This window comes from Lineus longissimus, chromosome 9 (assembly GCF_910592395.1).
Source record: "Lineus longissimus chromosome 9, tnLinLong1.2, whole genome shotgun sequence".
NCBI lineage: Eukaryota > Metazoa > Nemertea > Pilidiophora > Heteronemertea > Lineidae > Lineus > Lineus longissimus.
The window spans coordinates 15,762,073-15,779,225 of NC_088316.1; the positions used below are offsets into that span (position 1 = coordinate 15,762,073).

At 40.8% G+C, this 17,153-nt stretch overlaps 2 protein-coding genes across 4 annotated transcripts; one reads left to right on the forward strand and one right to left on the reverse strand.

Moving 5' to 3' along the window:
• Positions 1 to 570: 570 nt before the first annotated feature.
• Positions 571 to 13,900, reverse strand: LOC135493088 (copper-transporting ATPase 1-like). 2 transcript variants are annotated; one of them, XM_064779945.1, is made up of 20 exons: positions 13,781 to 13,900; positions 12,684 to 12,820; positions 10,173 to 11,199; positions 9,368 to 9,661; positions 8,658 to 8,821; positions 8,197 to 8,358; positions 7,711 to 7,790; positions 7,290 to 7,506; positions 6,766 to 6,999; positions 6,161 to 6,410; positions 5,818 to 5,942; positions 5,461 to 5,595; positions 5,071 to 5,262; positions 4,565 to 4,747; positions 4,018 to 4,240; positions 3,520 to 3,684; positions 3,061 to 3,203; positions 2,643 to 2,846; positions 2,257 to 2,477; positions 571 to 1,958 (listed from the first exon to the last, which is right to left on the reverse strand). In XM_064779945.1, exons 2-20 carry the CDS (start codon positions 12,789 to 12,791, stop codon positions 1,661 to 1,663), a joined length of 4,425 nt encoding a protein of 1,474 aa, XP_064636015.1. In that variant the 5' UTR covers positions 12,792 to 12,820; positions 13,781 to 13,900; the 3' UTR covers positions 571 to 1,660. The 2 variants fall into 2 exon arrangements, with proteins under 2 accessions (XP_064636015.1, XP_064636017.1); XM_064779947.1 differs by lacking the exons at positions 12,684 to 12,820; positions 13,781 to 13,900 and adding an exon at positions 11,473 to 12,214.
• LOC135493089 (GDP-Man:Man(3)GlcNAc(2)-PP-Dol alpha-1,2-mannosyltransferase-like) lies at positions 10,090 to 16,969 on the forward strand. 2 transcript variants are annotated; one of them, XM_064779949.1, is made up of 4 exons: positions 10,090 to 10,178; positions 14,524 to 14,757; positions 15,051 to 15,982; positions 16,186 to 16,969. In XM_064779949.1, exons 2-4 carry the CDS (start codon positions 14,537 to 14,539, stop codon positions 16,461 to 16,463), a joined length of 1,431 nt encoding a protein of 476 aa, XP_064636019.1. In that variant the 5' UTR covers positions 10,090 to 10,178; positions 14,524 to 14,536; the 3' UTR covers positions 16,464 to 16,969. The 2 variants fall into 2 exon arrangements, with proteins under 2 accessions (XP_064636019.1, XP_064636018.1); XM_064779948.1 differs by lacking the exon at positions 10,090 to 10,178 and adding an exon at positions 14,100 to 14,162.
• The last annotated feature ends 184 nt before the right edge of the window (positions 16,970 to 17,153 follow it).

Below are 17,153 nucleotides of genomic sequence, written 5' to 3' on the forward strand. Positions count from 1 at the left end.
CTTCAGTATGGTCAGATTGTGACTCATTCGATGCAGCAAGGCTGTATAGTTGACAATATGGTCTCGTCGTCCTCAGTGTGGTCAGACTGTGACTCTTCAATGCAGCAAGGCTATATAGTTGACTATATGGTCTCGTCGTCCTCAGTGTGGTCTGACTGTGACTCTTCGATGCAGCAAGGCTGTATAGTTGACTATATGGTCTCGTCGTCCTCAGTGTGGTCTGACTGTGACTCTTCGATGCAGCAAGGCTGTATAGTTGACAATATGGTCTTGTCGTCCTCAGTGTGGTCAGACTGTGACGCATTTAATGTCAACAGGGCGATTTGTGAAATATCCTCAATTCTTTGTTGGCGAGGACAAGAATGACAGGTTGTGAGAGTGTCCTTATTCCAGTAAAACTTGTAGTACGTGACGAGAGGGCCTTCAATGCTAACTAGTAAAAGCTGGGTTTTTTTCTGCCAATAGGTTGTACCTGCAGCATAGGAGTTTGTCCTTATCTGGATGCATAGATTGTGAAGTTGCCAAAACAGCTGTCCCTGTAATAAAAGTAAATATCAATTTGCTCAGAAATATATTTTAGTCCATTTATTCACATGATTTCACCTATATTCTTAATAAAATAATTAACACTTAAACATTTCTTACAAAGCCATAATGGTGTGTCATTATGCCAAGAAATTCAACTTACAGGGCACCATTTTTGTCAAATATCATGGAAATTCTGAATAATTTCATATGCACCTTGCTGCACCCTATTTGCCACAAAAAATGACATTTATACCTGGTGACTAGAGCTTTGAAATTTAGAACTTTAAAAATTTAATCCCATGCACATTTTTTAGTTTCTCTTATTATCACAACCCTCAGATTTTCTAACCAAATTGGGCACCAGGTTATTTTCTCATTGAATACATTCATTGCAATAACAGCCTTGCTAATAAAGGGTTATAGATTAACACAGAACCTGAACACTGATACCGAATGTGTAATACTACCGAGTGGTAAAGGAGAAGATGAAGTTGTGTTCAAAAGATACAAAATTAATACAAGACGCTTCTTTGAAGCTATAATACATGTACATGTAAGAAAGGTCGAACATTTTCAATGAAGGTGAGAAAGTAATGAGATAAGAAAAACTTAAATCCTCACACAGGTAGCTCAGAAATGATAGTGCCTAGTGGCATATGCATATGGTAAAGTTGATAGAAATACTGGTAGATTAAAGTCGGTGCGTCTAATAGTAGATTCATACTGCTCAACACAGAAATACTAGAAAAATTGAATATACATTGAATTATTAATTCAATCTAATACATATCATCAATAACTGTCTGAAACCACTCTTCATGATTGAGGAAAAAGAAAAAACACATTGGCACCAAAACTGTCTGAATATAGTAAAATTTTGTAATAAATTATGACAATGCCATTTTTTCATGATTTGCGAAGTGGAACCTTGGCTGTTTAACCGATAGCATCGGACATCAAATTGTTTTGGAACGTCATTTGTTTCACACAATTATCACTTCGAACCTTAGGCCCTATTTTACCCCTTTTCCTCATTACATGATACTGTGAATCCAATCTCTTCCAATGTTATTCACAATCAGAATGATAAATCGAATACAAACACACAAAAAAAAATTCGTCCGGCACAGTATTACAAAAATGTAGATTCAAACTGAACATTATCATCCTCAGATTCCGATCCCGCCAATAGACTTGTCTTTATCGATTCGTAAATGATCTTTTTCCCACTTCCTGCACTGCCGCCACTCAACTTGGAGATGAAGCTTCCGATGCTGGCCTTGATACTGCCACGCATACTGCCCTTGACTTCCTGGTGAACCTCTCTCACACCACGGTACACATCAATCTGTAGCGGGTGCGTTTGTTCCTCGACATAGTTTTTATGATATTGGTGGGTCAGGAGACTCTCCCGCGATGGCTTTTTATACCTGAAACAAGACAGTAATTCGCATTTCAGAATGCAGTATGAGAAGACATTGGGGGCTCCGCCAAACGCCAATCATCCATAGATGACAACTACTTGGCATGTTCATGTTTATCAAATTAAAAACATCAATACACTTTCTTAAATTTTAAATGCAGCAATGATGTAATCCAAAAACGTCAAATCACAAACAAGTCAAAACAAAATCTGTAGGCAAACTTTGATATGATAAGTTTGGACCAAATTCTGCAATAGAATTAAGACACCAGTGTGCTGCATCAGTGCAATTCATGAATACTCACAATTTTAACAGTAAAGAGGACATTACAACAGAAACCGATGATGCGGCCATTGCAGCCGAGGCCATCCATGGTTGCAGCTCTAAACCGAGCGGCATGAAGATGCCAGCGGCTATCGGGATTCCTATCAGGTTGTAGATGGTCGCTGCAACGAAGTTGATCCTGATCCGCCTCACTGTCATCTTGGAGAGCAACATGGCTGCTACAACATCAACAAGGTCATTCTGGAAGTGAAATTGATTTTCCTTAGAGTTAAAGCAATGGTTTGTCTTGATGACATTGATTGATTGATTGCCTGAATGTGAGGAGATGAAGCGTATTTCTCTCGACCCATAAGATCATCGACCACAAAACATACTGAACCATTGGTATCAAAGCAAGACACTCACCCTGATAAGGACGACGTCAGCCGCCTCCACGGCCACATCAGTGCCCGTCCCAATAGCTATGCCCACATTAGCCTGGGCTAGGGCCGGTGAATCATTGACACCATCCCCAACCATGGTAACGCATTGCCCGTTCTCTTGTAACTGTTTGACCTTGGCCACTTTATGAGATGGGAGAACTTCGGCGAAGACCTTCGTGATTCCAACCTAGAAATGACACATAGGAAATTAGAAAAAACAATTGGAAGTTGAATACGGTTCATTGATTTGGATAACATTACACTGTATGAGACTCCTCTAAGGGCACAGCGAACGCTGAGAAAAAACAATCTGACTACTGTAGAATGACATGGATTATGCCTGGCTGAATGGACATGCGCATTCAATTCATTTGTGCCTCAATAGGACTATCATTACTAACCTGTCTTGCAATTGCTTTGGCCGTTTTTCTGTTGTCACCAGTGAGTAGAGCCACTTCTAAGCCCATCTGCTTCAGAGTGTAGATTGCAAGATGGGCCTCCGGCTTCACTGTATCAGCAACAGATAGCATAGCAACCACCACTCCTATAGGAAGGAACACAAGGTCAATCAATAATTCCCTTTTCTTTCTTTTGCGTTCTCTTATTTTGACAGTCAATCCTGTATACTGGATTGGATATACTCAGCTGTCTTTTGCATTTGCACTTTCAACTTGGTTGTTCTCATAGGTCAATAATATGTGGTCACTATGACAATTTGACTTGGCAAAAACTGACCAATGTCATCACTTCACATCATACACACATAGATTTGGGTATAAAGCGTGAAGTCAGATGATACCCTCGACTGCTGGAATTGATATCAGACTATAAACCCAAAGTGTTTTCTTCCCAGAACATACCATTGATTGAACAGAGTATAGCAGTTTCTCCCTGTTCTTCTTGTAATGTCATGGTTTCGTTGGCCTCCTCAGTCACTTGAAGACCATTTCTTGTCATCCATTCACGATTCCCGATCAGAACGTTATACTGGACAGGGGCGGTGGTGCCAGCAACGATAGGTGGAGCTGCAGGGAAAATTTTGATGATTCAGCAAAAAGAAAACTTATAGCTGACTTTCATGAGTTGTTCCCAAGGGCATCTCAAACTTTGACCCTTTATTTAATCATTTTGTGTCAAATTTCATGGGTATTTAAAGTAAGTTCTGATGTAGAAGCCTAATATGATATGGAGGCAAAGTCACCTTCAGGCACAGCATGTTTTGCAAGAAAGAAAGACCCATCTTATTAGACACACATGAAAACAACTTTCATCACCCAGCATTTTCGGACAAACTACATCTCATAACGTGTTTTCTGCATATCACAGGACACAAGCCATAAAAATAGTCATCAACTCACAAGAGAGAGGGAGAAGTCGTTCGACCGCTTTGCCATGATCGACCACCACCCCATCGATGGCCACATCATATCCCACGAAGGCACCATTGATGCCAACATTATTGTCTGTCTCCCGTGGTGAGTTGTCAAAAACAGTTTCAACATTGGTCACTTGGCACTTCAGACCACAGCCAGGAACAGCCTGGAAATCCACCGTCTTTCCAAGGGTGGTTATCCTCAAAGCCTTAACAAAAATAAAGAAATGTTGTAACATTTTTTAAGCAATTTTAAACAGATAACACGGAGAACGGAAGAATACAGAACACTTGCATTCTCATTCAAGGCTTGACCACACTGAAATATCACATTTTTTTGGGACCTTTTAACCTGCGGCCACCCATACTGCATATTGGATTTATGTCCATTTTGGCTAGACTGCGTAGAATCAAACATAAACATACACTTTATTCTTCAGCACGTTGAATTTTCACAACATGTGTTTTTATTTTCACAAAGAGTGGTTGTAAGATTTCATAACCTAAACCGGTATGCAAATACATGTACTTACATTTTTGACATATGTGACAATGGCATTAGCAATGGGGTGTTCAGAACTGGCTTCAGCGGTTCCAATGATCGCAAGCACTTGGTGCATCGTGAGGAATTTGGGTGAACAGAACACAGACAGTTTGGACATCTTTGGCACTCCATGGGTAACGGTACCAGTTTTGTCAAACACAATGCTTTTCACCTGTAGTAGGAAAGAGAGAACAAAAATGTTTCATCAAGTGAAAGCAACTTCTTGTCAGTTTCATTTCAAAGTACATCAATGTTTTGAATATGAAAGTACGCTTCTCTGTTTTGGATGTAGACAAATTGTTCATGTGGCCACATCATTATAACTATACTATGGCAGTAATATGGACGACAGCTCTTGTCTCAGTATCTAGCAATGATATTTCAAACTTAGACAGTTCAATCTATTTTTGGAAGGCCAGTCTCTCCATCCACATGATATGCAACCAAGCAAGCTCACAGTAAAACTTGCTCGGAATGTACCAGTGAAAATCTTACTTTGTGTGCATTCTCCAAGGGTTCACCACCCTTTATGAGTATACCATTCGTAGCCCCTACTCCAGTTCCCACCATGACAGCCGTGGGGGTGGCGAGACCGAGAGAACAGGGACAGGCGATCGACAGGACGGTGATAGCAAACTTGAACGCATGCTCAAAGATGATCTCATGGCGATTCCTTCCTTCACCTTCCTGAAATTGTGGATGTTAAGATAGTTTGCAATCCATTTTTAGAGTTTTGAGAGCATGAAGAGATTTCAGGCAACTAGTGCAGCACAGCCATTAGTGATCGAACTGTTGATCATGGCAGTGTCCCTTGCAATAGTCCAGAATTTATAAGTTAACTTAAGTTCAATCAGGTCAAGAAGAAGGCTGCAGATCTGTACCTACCATATAGTTGTGATCAATGGCATAAATACTAATGTAGCCGATGATGACCCAGATCACGCATGTCAGGGCTGACAACCCACAAACGATAGGAACGAAATAGCCAGCTATTTTGTCAGCGAGTTGTTGAATTGGAGCCTGGGGAAAAATAAAGAGAAAGGTTATTATTTTGGGACAAAAATGTCTGCAGAAGCTACGAAATTACCAAAATTTACATGCCTATCAACAATTAATTGGTCAAGCGATAGTTGATCACCATTTTGACAGTGAGAGTTTCTTTACAAAAAGAACAAGATTTTAGTTAGAAGTACTCTATCATTTCAATATGTTTGAGCTCCATCTTCATTCACAACTACTCACCTTTGATGTCTGCGCTTCCTCAACAAGCTTGACAATCTGGGATAGGGCACTTTCAGCTCCAACATGAGTGGCTTCGAGGATCAACATGCCGCGTTGGTTCAGGGAGCCGCCGATCACAGATGATCCTAGAATGAGAAATAAATTGTCAAGGACTGAGACAATAGAAGGTCCTCTAAGAAAACTAAACAACCTTCTCTTATTCGTGAGGAAAATTAGAAGCAGCATCAGAAACACAAAGTTACATCCACCTTAGCCATCATGGCAACACTAAATGTGCATATCTTAGTTATGCTACTGAAAGACAGATGTCACGTTCACTCTCAAACCTCACTTCAGAACTCACCAATCTGTTTTGGCACGGGCATGGACTCGCCGGTAATCAGCGATTCATCACAGGTAGACGACCCATCAATGACTTTGGCATCGACCGGTATCTTCTCCCCTGGAACGACCTTGAGGGAGTCACCTCTCTGGACGAGGTCAATGCTAATATTCTTTTCACTTTCTACGTTCCCCGCCTTGTCGAATGTGACTAATCGAGCCTCCGTTGCTTTCAGATTCATTAACTTTGTCAACGCCTCTGACGTTTTCCCCTAAAAAACCAGAAAAATTGATTGCAAGTGTAATCTTCCTGACGATCTTTTTAATTGTTAACAAAGCATTTGAATTTAGTCTGATTATCTTTGAAGCACCACGCTGGCGATTCTGTTGCGAATTGTCAGACAAAAACTACAGACATTTCCATCCACTAGAAAGCTACTGATGATGTTATCTATTGGTTCTATAAGCTGACCCTAATAGCTCTAACCATCATGTGATATCACTGTTTGTAGGGCCATGAAAAGGCACACAACTCACAGCCCCATTTACAGGTATTCATCAAAGGTCTGCTACCTAACATGTACAGACATGACTGATACAATCTTTTGAAACAAGTACATTTCATACCTTGGCCACATGTTCCAGCCATCGTCCAAGGGAGATGAACACCATCAACATAGGGGTCGTCTCAAAGAACGTCTTCGGACTGACATCCATTTTCAGCGCAATGGCGATTATAACGATTAATACTGAATACGAATATGCTAATGTTGTCGCCATGACAATCAATACGTCCATGTTTGTGGCACCATGACGCATTGCTTTGTAAGCTTGGATATAGAAATAGCGGCCCCCGATGAACTGAAATTGGAGAAGTGATAGACTGTGAATACTGATAAATGTGTTGTCAGTGTACTTTTAAAGACCATGACACTGAATAAGCCACTGTATAATATAAACATGATAGACTGTTTGTTGGAATCCATCCCTCCGCCAGCTACATACAATTTCTCTTCGATGAAAAAATATCATCAGCAGTTATTTCAGTTTAGGTCCTCTCCCAACCCTCTGATCAACATACTGATGGCTCAAAATGGCAGACGTGGCAATAAGAGAATCGAAGAACAGCAGCGACACACATCTTATCTCACCTGAACCGGAGTGGCCAGTAAAAACATAAGTAGATTTTCCAAGGACAGGCCCAGACAGATCATTGGGGGATGATACATCTCGGATGTGGAGTTTGACGAATGATTTGCCGCGGCAGAAATGGCCTTCATGGCGGCCATCTTGGTGAACATGAAGTACATCATGATGAACATGACTGGCACACCAAACACCAGTGAGAATAGGAATGAGCGCTTCCATCTGGAAAGAATTTTCAAAGACAATTTTGAAACGACAATCTGACACACATTTGACAAGACTATATATCTTATACAGTTAGTGTGTCACTTTATATGAGCCAGCATCGTAACTTATATACTCTTGAATGCTGGCACAAGTTTTAAAAGTGCACAGTTTCTTCTGGCAATATTTTGATAACGTGCCAGTATCAGTGGACCCACTTACTGTCTGATCTGCCGCTTGTACTCTGAATTCCCACAATCCTTGACATCATCTGCCAGAAGAGATGCCTCAAATCCCATTCCCTAAAGGAGAAAAATAACATAAGACAGTCAGATTGTAGTTTCTGATGAGAATCTACAAGTCATTGCTCCATGCAGTACATCATCTCAACATTTTCTGGGGATGTAAACGAGCAGCTAGTTATATAGCGCACATTCAACCTTCAACCTTCAAACTCAAACACATCAGGAAGCGAGTCGAACCCACAACCTCTTGGTCAGAAGCACAGCCCTCTAACAATTAAGCCACCAGCTCCCTGTAAATGTGTGACAGGTGCCAACACTTCATACATCAAACCTGTCCACAGCATCTGGTCCTACTCATCTACAGAATGGCCATTGGCCCTAATGTTTGTACTGGAATATACAGAACCACCTGTGTAGCCCATATTTATTGTACTGCATCCAAAATAAAACAAAATTTACTTACATTAATCAAAGCTATAACATCCCTTGGCCCAGTTAACTCTGTCTCATAAGTGACTCGCCCTTTCTGAGTGGCTAGGGCTACCGAGGCGGACAGTATACCTCGCTTCTTCATCAGTGAGGACTCAATCAGGTGGACGCATGAGGAACATGTCATACCAGTAATCTAGAAGTAGAAGCAAATCGAACTAAAAATTAAATGAACTCTTAGATTGTGTGAGGCACTGAAAATGTAACACAAAAGTATACAGAATTTACAACACCTGTTATCACTGACATGACAGTCTTTGGAAATCTCTTCCCAAGCACTATTGAATGATACCATTAGTTTTATGGTTGACTTTCTTTAGGGGCAAATAAGACTAAAGTCATTCAAACAGTCAAACATATCAAATTAGCCCTATTTCTGAAGCCAGTGAAGGGCCAGGAAATGAAGGAAGTTCGTAATTTCAGACAGTCACTTACCGACAATTCCACAGTTCCTTGGCCCGCAGTCTCACTCTCCAAGACTGTAGCATCAAATCCAAGCTCCATTATCTGATAGGCGACTTGAGAGGGCATGATATATGCTGGGTCATACTTCACTTCAGCCTTCTGGGCCATCAATGCAACCAGCACAGACTTCACCCCTGAAATGGCATTGAAAAATATTTGTTGTTTAGACAATTATGATCTTGAGATATCAAAATTGACAAGCATGAATCAACCAGAGAACAGCAGCTGGTGCAGTAATTAGGCTTAATATCCATTTGAACTTTTGAATAAGAGCATAGACTCTGATTTAACATAGATTTTACAGCCAGAACAGTATTGAAACAGGCCTACTTATTGTCTTGACAATTTACTGATCAAGAGATATAACCATTGACAAGTATATCGAGAATCTTTGACAGCAGCTGGTGGATTAATAAGGTCGAGTGATAGGCTATTAATTAGGAGCTCCAACCTTCATTAGAATTATCAAAACGCCCATCTCTTTAAACGATGGGTTGAGAGCAGAGCATTAACCCTCTTGCTTATGATGCGGCTGAATCTGGCCAAGCGGCGTCTCGTTAAGCCCACCATAACTGGCCACGCACTCTTTGAAATTTAGCGCCATGTTGACTCTGCTATTAACACTCATCATCTCACGGGAATTGGCACTTGTAACAATTGTAATTTTTGGAGGACCTCACCTTCTACTTTCATGAGATGTCTCTCAATGTTGGCCACGCATGATGCACACGTCATCCCGGTCACTTTCAGGTGAACCTTCTCCAATTCGTCATCGCTCGACGCCACCTGGATGCGATAATCTCGTCTGGCATCTTCATCTTCCTCCGGCGAGGATTTCCTTGAAATTGTATGAGAAGGGAGCTCAAGTCCAAGGCTTATCTCAACAAGGGGGTCAGATGTACTGGGTTTTGGCGTCCTTGAATGTGAGTTGTCGACCAACTTCCCGATGGACTGCTCCAGGAGATCAACAGAATCTGAGAGAAATTACAAAAGAGGATAGGAGTGAGGTTTAAGGTTTATTGTTTACTGGGACCATCGGTTATCTCCTCAGTTGTAGTCTTTTTGTGACAGTCATCTACACTGCGATTGCTGGATCATCTAGTAAAATGCCTTCACCAAGGTCACAAATAACTGGTTCGGTTAGAACAGAAATCTCTCATCCCTGCATTCCATTCAGGATGAATAAATATTTATAGAAAGGCAATAGTTTTCACATAATTTTTGACAACCTTGTCATATCTGTTTAAAGAGTTGGGATGACATGGTTTTATTCAGTTAACCACAGTGTGAAATCAGTTCAACAAGGCAGGTGGCAGCTTATCAAACTTGGCTTGTTTGAACACCCACAATGAAACAATCAATATTTTTATTGATTCTGCTGTAGGCTTGTTGGCCTATACCTGGGGTACTGCGTCTCTGTCTTTCTACCGACCTCTCCTATAAAGATGGCATAAATAGAAGAGAAGTCTAATTGAATGTACTTACTGTCAGGTAAAGCTGCATCAAATCCCATGTCATCCACAGCATCTGCTAACTCCTGCGGTTTCACCAAGTTCGGGTCGTACTGGAAGTAGCCTCGTCCCTCTGCTAGCACAACTTTCACGCTCTGTACACCTCTAAAATCCGCCATTTTCCCCTCGATACTTTTCACACACGAGTTGCATGTCATACCTGATATGCTTATCACAGTCTCTTGTACACCGGGTCCCTTAGGTTCAGACCCTGGGTTGATTACCTTAGATTCAAATCCCATATCATCGATTTTATCCGCAATCACTTCGGCTGATATTACTTTCGGGTCATAGTCCACAACACCCTGTGCCTTATCAAGCGACACTGATATTTTTTTCACACCTTCCACCCCAGAAATCATCCCCTCGATATTTTTCACACAAGAGTTACATGTCATGCCAACAATGCTGACAGTGCAAGTACAAACACAGGCACCAGGTGCAGCTGATTTCTCATTTAAAGATGCATCAAATCCCATATCATCGATAGAATCCCGTAATTTTTCCGGCGAGCTTTCCAACGGATTGTAAACTATTCCAGCTTCCTTGTCTTCAAGTGAGACCTTGATTGACACCACGCCCGGCTTTGTCGAGATCATGCCTTCGATGTTACGAACACACGACTGACAAGTCATACCCTCGACAGAAATCAGCACTGTTTGATTAAGCGCAGCTTCGAACCCCATGTCATCAATTGCATCACAGACGGCTTGTGGAGTAGTCAGGAATGGATCATAGGAAACGGTGGCCATTTTCTTCTCCAGGGAAACAACAATGCTTCGTACACCACTTTTGCCTGATATGTTACCCTCAATATTTTTCACACAGGACTGGCATGTCATGCCAACAATGTTAACAACAGTCTGACTGTCAGTTGACCTTTTGTCCTTGTGTTTGACCTTGGCGACAAAACCCATGTCATCAATTCTGTCTGCAATGCTCGCAGGGGTGTGGCTTGCAGCATCGAAGTTCACGGTCCCTTCTTTTTTGTCAAGATCAACCTAAAACGATAGGAAAACAACAGGTGACAACTTCGGTTTGGAAATAGTAAATAACATGCTAACTTTCAATGCAGGGGAAAGACTGAACTTTAAAAACTATTTTCCGCGAGCTACAATGTACTCTTCTAGAGAAGGCTTGGTTCAAACAATCTTGGCATCTCTGTTTTTCTCTGACTATTCTTACTGGCATCTTGGGTACTTTGTATTCCCTGCCCAGATTAGAATTAACACCATTGGTAAAGAACATGCTCCCAAAATTTCGACACAACTCACCCTAACATCCTGGCAATGACAAGCTTCAGCTTGTATGAGTCGTATCTCCTGATACTCATGTCCGTTATTTATTTTTTTTCGAAACATAATGTCACAGCAAAACTTGTTACATTTTTAGAAAACGCTCCTTATGTTATCAGAGTCCTCAACTTATTCAAAGAATGAAGAAAACCTTGCTTCAGGATCAATACACATGACGTTTTCACTTCAGAGGTGTAACCTGTCTTTCATCCGAGTTAGCCAATTGACACAACTTGCCACTGAAGGCAAAGTAGATTGAAATGTCAGGTATCACTTGTCGGGATCATGCATGGTCACTGAAAGTTAATGTATGTCCTTTTTGATTGAGAACACAAGCATCTGCTTATCCTTGGTTCAATGATGCAGCTGTTGAAATAACACGGCTCACATCGAATTTGATCCTGCCTTTGTCAGAGAATACTCTTGATCTGACCAAAGAGGCTGGGGCAAAATCCTGACCTTGGCTATACTTGCAATGACATTTATTACTGTAGTTTAAGTTAACAATGGGCAATTTGACTGTATGATTTTGATTTGATTTCAAAACAGACATGATTGTGTTTTTCTCAGGTGGTCAACCACCATACAGACTACAGTCATGCCAGAAAGTCTTTAGGTCCTCAAATGACCATGTTCTTCCAGGAAGTTATAATCATAGCAAGACTTTAACCTTATCAGAGGTCACTGCAGGGAAGATACAAAACTCAGACATGCCAGAGTAGTAGTTAATGACCAGGACTCGAACAGGACACCTATTAACAGAACCAGCACAAAAAGAAAATATATGGAACACAACACCCAATCAATACCAGGAATCAATCCGGGGTTTTCCCAATAAACAAGAATGACCATTGTCTTATGTCCTCTAGTAAACAGGAAGTAAACAGGATTTCGAGGAAAAAACCATAAAAACAAACGAGAGACAATTCTAAAAAATTACTGATAAAGCGATGAAATATCCTGAATACGTTGAAAACCATGGAGTCGTCCCATATTGAATGGTGCACTACCTACAGAACAACACACTAGTCGCTGATAAGTCAATAACACTAGTATGCTCCGCATGATAGGACAAAACAATATTATTATAGAGGACAAACCAGGCTGCCAGGTGCTTCCATCTATCAAGAAATACATTAACTAACAAAACATCAAGCTCATTTTAATCAACAGACACGTCTTGTACTAACCTTAATTGAATGTATCCCAGGGACTGCACCAATCATTCCCTCAATATTTTTTACACATGACTGGCACGTCATTCCATCAATATCTATCACAGTCGTTAACATTGCCATAGCTTCGTCGTGGGGTAATCAATCAAAATCTGGAAAGAGATAGTCTACATCAATTAAGAAACACACCTCTTGATGTTTCAACCCAATCGGGATATGGCAAAAAATGTCAGTTGATAAAGATCCTTTCTAATCTATGCTTCATCCAGATTGACCCAAATCAGCACTCAGCTTTTCTTAGACGAAAAAGTGGGATGTGATAAATGGTCACTACCGTAGTTCTCCAGTGGTATTTGTCTTTTCTATAGTTGAATATGGACTTCTCCATGGAGAGAGACGTCTGTACACAAAGACTAATGTGTAAAAATCGCAATGCACCAGCTGTCACATGAAGACATGAATCTCATGACTGACATAGTGGTAGTAGTAGTAGTAGTGGTAGTAGTAGTAGAAGTAAGTACGGAGCAACTGCAGAATAGCCGGGACACTCTGTGCTAAATGATAGGAATGTGTACATAATGTACAGAGGGACAGAGTGTACATAATGTACAGAGCTACTACTGTCCCGGCTATTCTGCAGTTAGGCCGAAAGGGGTACCGGCATGGAGGTATTATTAAGATATATACCTCCATGGTACCGGTAAGTAAGATACAATCTGCCTGTCCGAGCTGCCAACAGCTTACGGCTATGCCTTCATTTCAATAGTAAGGATGGAGACAGATGTCAGAAATGTCACAAGCCAATGGCAATGACATGATGACGATTTACTCATGTTACTGTCAAGGAAGAAAGCCACTGGGGTCCCCTTTGCTTCCTAGGCGGGGCATAAAGCCTAAAATTTCTCTCTCCATCCTTCAACTATAGGATAGGCTACATATATCTATATGATCAGCAAAGGTAGCATCCACTTCAACTTGTCATGATGATCATGCACTTTGACTTTCGATTATCTGAAACACTAACAGATTATACTGTCAAAAGGTTGCAAATAAAGGCAAATGTGGACTGGACGGTCACCCTTGGTGAAGTCAATACTGGGCTACATACATACCATCAAAAGCTACCGCAAATGATATCCAATCGAACCAGCGCAATCTGAGTGCTAAATCAGATATTTTCTTGACATTTCCCTGTTACTTCCTAACTTTTGTCAACATCCATGACATCTTCACCTCAAATGTTTGAGACTCTATGGGAAATCCGTAGCTGAACTTTGGGACTTGAAAACTCAGTATAATCTCATTATTTAGCATATTTTATCAATGAATTTAATATTTCAAGCAAAGAAATTACTTTTTTCATCCGAAACTACAAATAAAATGTATAACTTTTGAAATTAATGACCGTTCCCATCTTTTTATCGGTTCTCATCTTACAACATTCAAGATGGCCCCCTCCATTGGAATCCCTCAGCTGATCTTGAAATATTTTAGGTACTTCCCTTTAATTACCAAACTCGATTTATCCTTTACTTTGAGCTTCAGGACACTGTGTCTATTGTATTGCAATGTTGGAACCAAATTCGACTCCTGTCAAATGATTTGAAGCCCATGATTTTGCTACGTCAAATTTAACTGTGTAACTTACTCTGTACAAAATGTACGTGGAACCATATTTCGACAGTAGCCCAACTACTGATAGTGCTGTGGTTGGTGGTTCTACGCCCTCATCCACCTTTGGGAGTCGGGTACATTGTCTGTTCAACTTTATGTTCATGCTGATTTGTCCATCTTACAGTAACACAGTTTTTAAAAGTTTTCACTAACTTTACTTTTAAATGATTTGTCCTTGCAGTTTCTTGTCTACAATGATCACGGCACTGATCACAACCTGCGTACTTCTCATCCCAACCTGTGCCCTGGTGTACGTCCTGCTCAGACGATGGGTGCAAAAGCGAGCCAAGTCTCAACGTCAAAGGTTGAAGACACCTGGGGATGCTGTTACTGTTGGGTTCTTTCATCCCTACTGTAATGCAGGTGGAGGTGGGGAACGTGTCTTATGGGTTGCTATCAGGGCCATGCAGAACAAGTAAGTTCCAGTGTTTCCTCCCAAACTGAAAAAATAGATTATAAAGTGAAATTCTTCCATCATTTTTTGAGAAGAAAAACACTCTTCTCTACCATACGTTGTGCTTCTCACACTTACACTTGCTCTTAGACAGATAACGGTATTGCGCTCTTTGTATTTCAAAAACTTAATTTGCCATTTTGTTCGAACATAATCCGCATGTGAGGTGTCATTGTAGAAGAATATATGTATGTCTCATCGTCTGTTATAGTGACCAGAAAGAACTATACAATTCGATCTGCTTTTTCTTCCAGGTACCCAAACGTTGAGTGCGTGGTGTACACCGGTGATAGTAATGCCACCAGTGAAGAGATCGTCAACCGTGCCCGGGAGCGATTCAACGTAAATCTTGTCAGGCCTGTCCGGTTTATCTTCCTAACAAAACGTGACTGGGTCGAGGCTGGAACATTTCCATACTTTACATTACTTGGACAAAGCTTAGGTTCGATGTGGCTTGGCTGGGAAGCACTGATGAAGTTTGTACCCGATGTGTACATCGACAGTATGGGATATGCCTTCACATTGCCACTTTTCAAATATTTGGGTAAATGTCGCGTGGGTTGCTATGTACATTACCCAACCATTAGCACTGACATGTTGAATCGTGTTGCTGAGAGACGAGGTACATACAACAATGCATCATTTGTAGCAAGCAGCCCTGTCCTCAGCCAAGGGAAATTAATCTACTACCATATCTTTGCTTATCTTTATGGGATCGTTGGAAAGTGTTCTGAAGTTGTCATGGTAAATTCCTCATGGACAGAAGGTCATATCTTACATCTATGGAAAACAAGGGATTGTACTCATACTCTTTTTCCTCCATGCAACACAACTGAATTCCTTGGCATTTCCCTGACGAAAAAAGAAACGGACAAGTACAAGTCCATTGTCTCCATAGCCCAGTTCAGACCAGAGAAGGACCACCCGCTACAGATAAAATCATTTGATGAATTTCTCAAATGTGTCCCATTCGCTGAAAGGAAATTCTACAAGTTAATCTTGATTGGTAGTTGTCGGAATTCTGAGGACATGGAGCGTGTGGATCGTTTGAGAAAGCTTTGTGACGTTTTGTGTATTCGAGAGTATGTTGAGTTCAAGTTGAATGTGTCCTTTACGGATTTGAAGAATTACCTAGGGTCTGCTGTCATTGGAATTCATACCATGTGGAATGAACACTTTGGAATTGGTAGGTATTCAGAATACTGTCCTATCCTTGGGATTTCACGAAGTGTTGGCCTAGCACTGGCCATTTTAGATAAAATAGCTTTTATAAGGTATCTTAAATATGTCAAATGAAGGTCAAAATTCAAGCTCTTCTACCAAAGATGTAACAAGATTGACAATATAGCCAACCAAATTTTATTATTATTTATCGTTTTATAATTTCAGGTGTGGTTGAGTGCATGGCTGCTGGAACGATAATCCTGGCACACAACTCGGGAGGACCAAAACTGGACATTGTCACAGAATACCATGGGAAAAAGACTGGCTTTTTGGCAAGTGATGAGGAATCTTATGCGAAGGCCATGAAGACTATATTTGACATGTCTGAGGCGGAGCGTTTAGAGATTCGTTCAAATGCTCGGGAGTCTGTGAAACGATTCTCTGATGATGACTTTGAAGCTGGATTCGTTGCTGCCACAGAGGTCTTGTTGCAGAGGAGCTAGAGACAATAATTTGGACTGTTGGCTTATGTTGCTTTTATTGTGCCTTGAGGTTTAGTTGACGATTTTTATGGCTGTCAATGCATGGGGAGACAACTTTATTTTCACAAAATAGTCGCTCTTCCCATTCATAAGGGGGAGAAGTGACATTCTTGTTCGTTCTAGTCAGTCTGTTGGTTTGAAACATGTAAAGAACCCCAAGGAATAGAACTTTGTTTTAAATCAGCTTTCAAGAGACAGTCACTTCATATAGCAACCACCTGTCTAAAAAAACATTCCTCATGAAACAGATCTTTATAAAAGATGGTGATGTAGTCTGTTTGTTAAGAATTCAGTACAAGTACAAGTGCCAAGAGGAACTTTGTTCTTGACAATAGCTTTTTCCTTCAATTGTTATTTAAAGTGTTGGAACCTAATCTATTCCATATATTGAATGGCACTTACCAAATGTGCTACTTATGTTATTGCAATGATTACCTTCAACAATAAAAAGTTATGAGAATTATTTATACTAAGATATTGTTTTTGATTTTCACGACTCTTGATGGCCCAACAGGACATATTGTCCCTTTCTCTTCAACTGGCTCTTAGTCTAGTACCTGGCCATAATGATGTGATATTCCTGTGGCCAAAAAATGTCGATAGTACCTGGATGCTCTCCCAAACTACAAGCCAAGGCCCACAGACTCAACA